Source organism: Sinocyclocheilus anshuiensis, unplaced genomic scaffold (genome assembly GCF_001515605.1).
Source record: "Sinocyclocheilus anshuiensis isolate Anshui unplaced genomic scaffold, SAMN03320099.WGS_v1.1 scaffold944, whole genome shotgun sequence".
Classification (NCBI taxonomy): domain Eukaryota; kingdom Metazoa; phylum Chordata; class Actinopteri; order Cypriniformes; family Cyprinidae; genus Sinocyclocheilus; species Sinocyclocheilus anshuiensis.
This window is the reverse complement of record NW_015549559.1, coordinates 1,828,160-1,836,201: the sequence shown is the minus strand read 5'-3', so window position 1 is coordinate 1,836,201 and position 8,042 is coordinate 1,828,160. Positions and strand designations below refer to the sequence as shown.

The following is an 8,042-nucleotide window of genomic DNA, read 5'->3' as shown; positions in this document are numbered from 1 at the left end:
CCCGGCTCCCCCTCTGGTGCCGGGCCTGTTTTAAATGATTTTATAAGTATTTTCATCACAGTGGCACAATGTGCCAGCAAAACGCAACCAAAGAAGTCTGTCTACCGCTTATGTACATAGGCCAACAAAAAGCATCCTGTGTGAACACTCCTTAGTCTGTGTCTCTCTCCTGCTCTTAGTTCTGCTTAATTCACTCTTATATTTGTCTCTTCATATTGAAAGATTCATTTAGTCTATTTCCACTGATCACAGGGCCAACAGAAACACAGCACTGGAGTGCTTGATGTATGTGTTTATATGTTTTGGCAAATCAGTAATGTGGGTTCTGTGGGCAACTCAAACTTCTCTTCTTTCTTGTTTTGGCTTGTGTTAAAACAAAAAGATCTAGTTGGTTTTCCACAGAGTGTGAAACATGGTGTCTGGGAAAGAGTTTCTGGTTGCTGGCACAGATTGAGTGAAGCCCTTGTTTATGTTTCGCAGGCCTTTTCATGATGCTTCTGAGGCAAAAGACCCACAGCAGAAATGTCATTGTTCCATCTGTTATAAACATTTATAAACACAAGCCAGTAACAAATATGGACATGAATGTGTTCACACCAGAAGTTAGTCACAGGACACAAGTTCTCTCAGATGTGTGCCATTCTTTGTTTAAAATGTTGCTCACAAGACTTCATCTGTGAAATTACAAGATAATGCTTTTAATCAAAGCCTCTTTCCTTCTCTTTCACACGCAAACTCTGTCCCTTTTTTCTTATTGAGTTTTCAGTTGTGCCATAAATGGCACTTAGTCTCCATACATTAGTGAGTGACCTGAAGCACATGGTCACCTCACACACGCTGAGTGTGTACAGATCCCTCTTCAGCCTCTCATTACACAGCTGAAGAGAGATCAGCCTGTATTGATTACACTCTCCACAGCCAATTTGTCTCTGATGTTATCTGGAAAGCGTACAAAAACATGCCATTTAAAAAAAGGACTGTCTCAGTGGTCTAAGTCACTGCAAGGCAGTTTGTCCATTTGTTATGTAGTTTGAGTTGCACTGCACTGCAGCCTTCCTATTTGGCAGGTGACTGGATTTCATTATTTAAAAGTAACATACATATATACCATGGTAATTCCATGGTGTGTATAGTTTTAGATATTTTGTAATATTTTAATTAAGTTTACATTTTTATATAATATATTTTAATATTTTATAGATATTATATAATGATTATTGATCAATTTTAATGATAATAATGATTATTATTGTTGTTGAAAAAGTGATATCAATATTCATAATTTATATAATAATGATATTATTTATATTTGTATTATGTAATTTTGATGTCCCTAGTACTCATACTCGGGTGTTACCAGTATCTATGTGAAATTTAATTGTTCCGTGTTTCTGATAAAAAAAATGTAGTGTATTTGTAATACAAAGTGAAACATTCTTGGATTTGTGAAAGGCAATATTTAAATAAAAATGTTTGTTATTATTGTAAGGGCTGTGTGAGATGTTTTCACATATAGTAGACTGAGGTGGGGATGAGAAAACAGAAGCAGAGAAGCAAGAAAAGGGGCTTTAATATATGAGGGTGAGTGGGACTCTATTGAACTTTTTAAGAGTGACTGAGAGAGGCGGACAGACGCCACAGTGATTGTGCTAAACGCCACTTAGAGGTGAAGTTCAGGGATTAGTGAGTTTCTCACAGCCCTCAGTGTCATGCACAACAACACATAGCCACGTATACACATTCTCAAACACAGCACACTCATTCGAAATGGCCAAGTAGTGCTTTAGCCAAACTTGACCTTAAATGATAGCGAGAACAACAAAATAAAGAAGAGAAGGAGAATTTCTGCTGACCGATTCTCATTTCAACCAACTGAGAAGAACTCATATTTATAATACAGCCCATCCATCATCCAGACAACACATAATTAACGTGTAACCCTCACATGCTGTCGGCTAACCTCTCGAGCATTATGGTGAACGTGTGTTTGTGTGTGTGGCTCTGTGTCTCTAGTGGCTAGTGTATGGCTTGAGGCACTACAGCAAGACATTTAGTGTGCCTGTCTAGTGTGGATGAAGACAAAGCAGCTCCTCATTGGCAGAAACAGCATGTACACACACGCAGCTGCAGAGCTTCAGCAGAGGCTGTACGGTCAGTCTTTGGGCCAGAGAAATGAATTGTTAGTATGCAGACAGCTGGAGTGTTGAAATGAGACAAAGGTAGCAGGTGTGTTGAGACAATAGTCTTCCTCTAGACTGATGGTTTGTTTGGAACATGACAAAAGTGTTATAGATGGCTGCTTGTGCATGTGTAGCATGGATTAATATCTTAGATGAGACACTCCAGTATCCAGGGTAACCTTACATTGTTTGTTATGGGATGTGTAGACAGGATCATATCAATTTTAGCTGTTTCTCTCTAGGTTTTTCAGTCACTCTCTAATGTCATTCATCTAGTCTTTGGAGATGTTCAAGTGTGCTAGTTCAAACCCAGCCTGCATCGTGTGCTCATCCTGTTCACCCTTTTCACTATAATTTCCTGTCTTTATAATACAAATTGCACAAAAAAAATCATTTTTTTTTGTCTCAGATACTGTCATCGCTTTAGTTTGGCATTGTTCCTTGTCTGAGAAGTGTCATATCATCTTACAGTCTTTATCTTTTGAAGAGGCCTAACTCTCTTTTCCTCTCTGTCTCTGCAGTACCCATTGGATGAAGGTTATGCTGAAGGTATCAGTGATGAACATTATCGTTTAGAAGGTAAAGTACCTCACTATATCCCCTGAGCAACTGGTATTCTCTTGCATATTGCTCCTGATCTCTCCTCTGCTCTTATATAAAGAGCAGTTTCATTATTTCTTCTGTTAAATCATTTGCATGATGTTAGCATGGTATGATTTATTTCTTGTAATTTTTGAGTCATTTGACTGTAAATTGAAGGTTGTAATTTGCAAATTAAACTCATAGTAGCATGTTAAAAGATTTATTGTCAAGAATCAGATAAGGATTTGAAGCTGATATTCCACCTCCTGTTGTTGTAATAAAAAGATTTGCTTGGGTATCAAGATTCTTATATAGGGTTTAGGCAAAAGAAAATCGAATCATTTGACTGTGAATTGAAGGTCATGATCAAGAGGCTACAACAGGGTCAGATTCCTGTTCAAACAACATTTACAGCTTATAGGCTATGTGCTTTAAAGTTATCTGTGTGGGTCAAAGGTCAGTGTTTATGGTGTTATTGTTGCCTCATAATCAGTAGTTAAATTGTACCTTGTCTGGTACCTATGGAATTGGATCTGGCACCTTTTTAGTGGATCTTTGAAAATGTAAAACAAAGATTTTTGTTAATCATATGTTCATGCTTCTGTCGTTTATTATTTTGGCACATACACAGAGAGAAGACAGTGGTTATATACCAGTGTATTTAAATTCATGTAAGAAAAAGATATCCTTGAGTGTAGCTATTTTAAATTTAATGGGAGCAATGTAGTTTTTTAGTTTCCCCCAAACCTGCTGGATTTGTCATTACATTAGGACGTCATAGTTTGCAAATTAAGTTCATAGCAGCATGTTAAAAGATTGTTTAGGCAAAAAATCTACTCACTTGTTGTAACAGATTTACTGCACTTTAGCCTGTACCAAACATCTACACTGAGGAAACACACCCTGCTTTAGCTATTAACCAGTCAAAACACAGTTTATTCTGAACTCCAGGTGAACCTTTAGATTCAAAGCCACCTTTGGGACGCTGCCAAGCTGTCCTCTGTGTTGTATAGCGTGGTTTTTAAGCTCCGTCACCGGAGCTCTGTAGCGGGTTTGGCTGTCTCATCAGTCTGTGGAGAAGGACTTTGACTATTGCTGTGAGAGTTAGCACTTCCTTTGTGTGTATGGTGTGTGTGTGTGTGTGTGTGTGTATAGTTTCTTTGTGACCATTTGTTAGTCCTCTAGATAAACAGCTCCTGTATATTGTGAGCTGGCTGGCTTTGGCCCTGGAGCTCAGCATTGCCTTTGAGTTTCTGGCCCTGATCAAAAGCCCTGATCTGACGCTGTTTCCCTCCAAAAAACCTGTAAAAGCTCCCTGGGACGACTGCTCTCATCCTCTGGTGCTTTTCTTTTCTTTTTTCATCTTCCCTTGCCTCTCGCTGCAGAGGGACAAGACAGGTCCTCTTTGATCTGAGCGGATCAGCGGAGGAGAAGTGAATGAGAGAGAGAGAAGACAGCGAGAGATACTGTTGTGTCTGCCTATCCTTTTGGCTCGTACAACAAACAGTGTTTCAGATTTGACTTTGCTTAATTAATTAGAGATTATGTTTTACAGACGGACTGATCCTGGGCCAAAAGGTTTGAGAATGGAACTTCAAAGCACAGGGATTTGGGGCAGGGGGGAGGATTTAGCCTGCAGGACTCAGCCTGGTGCTGAGCCGTGTCCTCACTGAGCTGCGTTAGATCTGCTCTCGTTTAAAACATCTCCATCTTATTACACAAAGAGACAAACTGCCTCTGAAATTTGGGTATTTAGTTCAGGAATAATCCTAACAGGCATTCTCTACATCAGAACGGGCCACTGTTAGACTTTGTTTTTCATGGCGATTCACTTTAAATTTGCTTGTGATTTCAGACATAGACACAAATAGGATATCGAGGATGTTTCTAAAGTCTGGCCTTAGGTTGTGATGGCAGCAGTTAGGCCTGTTTATGCCTTTATACTTAGTGTTAGCTAGGCACAGAGCTGATTTCCCATAGTCTGCTCTTAAAGGTAATAGTTCACCTAAAAATGAAGATTCTGTCATTGTGTTGTTCTAAACCTGTATGACTTTTTTTTGTGGAACACAAAAGAAGGCAGTTAAGCTCAATGTACAGACACTGTGAAGCTTCAAAGGTAAAACAGCACAATAAAGGTAGCCTAAAAGACTCTAAATATTCCAAGTCTTACAATAGTTTTGTATGGAAAACAAACCAAAATTCAAGTGGTTATTGACAGAAAATCTTGCTTTCTTCAGCCAAAGAACCCAAATCTCAGTTGTGACATATTAAACTCGGCATGTCACGGTTGGTTAAGTTACATGTAAGGAACCAGTGCCGTTTAACATCATTGACGTCAATACTGCCACATTGTGTTTTGATTTAAACTGCTTACATTTTGATCTGCTGTCTTGGTTCCTCAGGTTTCTTCCTCATCCTTCCTAAACATCTTAGAGAGTTTTGCCTCACCATTGTTGGCTTTGGCTCACTTAGTGGAGGATGTAAGACACTCTTCTTTGTAAAGCTGCTTTCGGGTGATACATTGTGAAAGCTCTGCCACTGCACAAAAAGTGGTCCTGAATTGAAATGTGGACATGAGCTATGTGTGTGCTACATGTCCATCCATGTTTTCCAAGACTCTAACAAAGTGTGTAGAGGAACATGTAGGCTATTTCTGAGATTAAAATCAGGGTGTGATAGCAAATTTTGGCTGAAGTTTTATGTCCCATACTATCAGACTGTATGAATGTCTTCAGTGTAATGCACTGAACTGAAATAGTTCAGATGACATGGCTGGATTCAAAAATAGCTGGGTGCTTCCTAGGCATTCTCCTTTAACTCTTTCCCTTCTCTCTTCTCTGTCTATTTTAGTTCATATATGCTCATAAAGCTGTTTCTCAGTATTTTGTACTCATTAAAAAAAAATCAACAAAAAAACAAATTAAGATCTGAATTGCACTTTTGAACAAAAGGTAGAGGTACAGTCAAATGAGATGAAGACAAAAAAAAAAAAATAAATACAGCAAGAGCATTTCTTAAGTATGAAATTTGTTCCCTTATCATTATGTGAATTTGTGTCCCCATGCAGTGGCCCTGCCCCCTGAGAAGACTGACAGTTGTAGTGTGGAAGAGAGAATGCAGGACACTGAAGGCTCGGCCACTGTCGGACCACACAAACAATTACAGTTTGAGGTCAGTGTAAAACACACATACATGTTGAGTAGGCTTTTTAAAGAAATTAATACTTTTATTCACCCAGGATTCAAGCATTAAAAGTAAATTGATCAAAAGTCACACTGAAGACATTTATAATGTTACAAAAGATTTATTTATTTCAAATAAATTTCTATTATATTGAAATTACTATTAATCAAAGAATTCAGAAAAATATGTATCATAGTTTCCACAAAAATATTAAGCAGCACAACTATTTTCAACATTGATAATAATCAGAAATGTTACTTAAGCTCTTAATCAGCATATTAGAATGATTTCTAAAGGATCATGTGACACAGTGGCTGTTGAAATTTCAGATTTGCTTTCATAAGAACAAATTACATTTAAAAATGTATTAAAACAGAGAAAACAGTTATTTTAAATTGTAGTAATATTTCACAATATTGTTGTTTTACTGTATTTCTGTTCAAATGCATCTTTGGTGAGCATTAGAGACTTCTTTTTAAAACACATCAACACAATCATGCCGACCCAGAATTTATGAACAGTCTTTTAAACGTGTGTTACTGAAACGATGATTATCCATTGTTGTTTATTAATCAGGAGTTGGAGTGCGCCGTATCAGTTGAAGAAGATAACAGGCAGGAGTGGACTTTCCCCCTCTATGACTTCGATAACAATGGCAAGGTCACAAGAGAGGTAAGACCGAGACCTCTGTGCACTAAGGACAGTGACTGCTATCTTTTGTCATGGGAAAGCCCAGCAACAGAGACAACACTAACAGGACATACTAAATAGATGTCGCTCACTGTCTTTTTTCTTCCACCGTGCCACACAGTTCCTGTTTTTCTCAGCCTCATAGTTGCTCTGCATTTACATTTCATTTCCAAATGCTAAATCGCCTCAGATGTATAGCATGTTTCATGTTTCCTCCACTGCTGTCAGCATCTGTCTTCCCTCCCTGAGGCTATAGAGACTCTAATTAACATTATTATGGACATGTCTATGTATGAATTATGAATAATGCATGTATCTTATCATTTATCACGTACAGGCTTGCACAGCATATAAAAGACTAATCGACCATCTCGTGTCAGTGAAGATCTCTTAATTTCATGTTATTTTCCCCTCTCTATCTCCCTGCATCCAGGACATCACCAGTCTACTGCACACCATTTATGAGGTGGTGGACGCATCAGTGAATCACTCCCCCAGCAGCAGTAAGACCCTCAGGGTGAAGCTCTCCGTCGCCCCAGACTCCAGCCAGAGATGGAGGAACTGCACCCAGACCAACACAGGTACACAGAGAGAGTTTTCTCCAAGCAACAGAAAATTAGTTGAGAGATATCAGGGAGAGTTCACTCAAAATGCAGTCATCATTTACTCACTGTCAGGTTGTTCCATAACTATATGACTGTATCATTTCTACCGTGGAACACAAAAGGGATTTTAGCAGAAATTTGGTGCTGCTCTTTTCCATACAGTGATGGAATGGAATGGTAACTGGATCAATCAAACTTGATCAAAAAGACACTATTTAAGAAGTCAATATGACAACAGGTTTGTGTGATGGTCAAACTGAAATGTAGAGTCATGGCCAAAAGTTTTGGCAGTGACATAAATTTTGTGTTTTGCAAAGTTTGCTGCTTCAGTATTTGTAGATTATTTTTCCACATGTTTCTATGGTATACTGAAAAACAATGATAAGCATATCATAAGTTTTAAAGGCTTTTATTGGCAAAAAATATAATGAATCTGATATTTACAGTGTTGACCCTTGTTCTTCATAACCTCTGCAATTCACTCTGGCATGCTGGATATTAGCTTCTGGGCCAAATCCTGACTAATGGCGATCCATTCTTGTCTTATTAGTTCTCGGAGTTGATCACAATTTGTGGGCTTCTGCTTGTCCACTCGCCTTTTGAGGACTGACCACAGGTTCTCTATGGGATTGAGAGTTGCCTGGCCACGGATCCAAAATTTCAATGTAATGATCCTCGAGCCACTTCTTTATCACTCTTGCTGGAAAATGCACGGTTCATCAATCATCACCAAATTGCTCATGGATCGTAGGAAGAAGTCGCTCTTGCAGGACGTTTTGATACCATTCTTTATTCATGGCAG

At 38.5% G+C, this 8,042-nt stretch overlaps 1 protein-coding gene across 2 annotated transcripts in view; it reads left to right on the top strand.

Annotated features, from left to right (window-relative positions):
• The window catches only part of LOC107657122 (protein naked cuticle homolog 1-like), a 40,394-nt gene that overhangs the window by 18,837 nt on the left and 13,515 nt on the right, over positions 1-8,042 (top strand). For both annotated transcript variants that reach the window (XM_016445140.1, XM_016445139.1), the window contains exons 4-7: positions 2,702-2,759; positions 5,830-5,933; positions 6,522-6,617; positions 7,069-7,216. In XM_016445140.1, the coding sequence (XP_016300626.1) occupies positions 2,702-2,759; positions 5,830-5,933; positions 6,522-6,617; positions 7,069-7,216 (406 nt within the window). The remainder of the gene's footprint in view (positions 1-2,701; positions 2,760-5,829; positions 5,934-6,521; positions 6,618-7,068; positions 7,217-8,042) is intronic.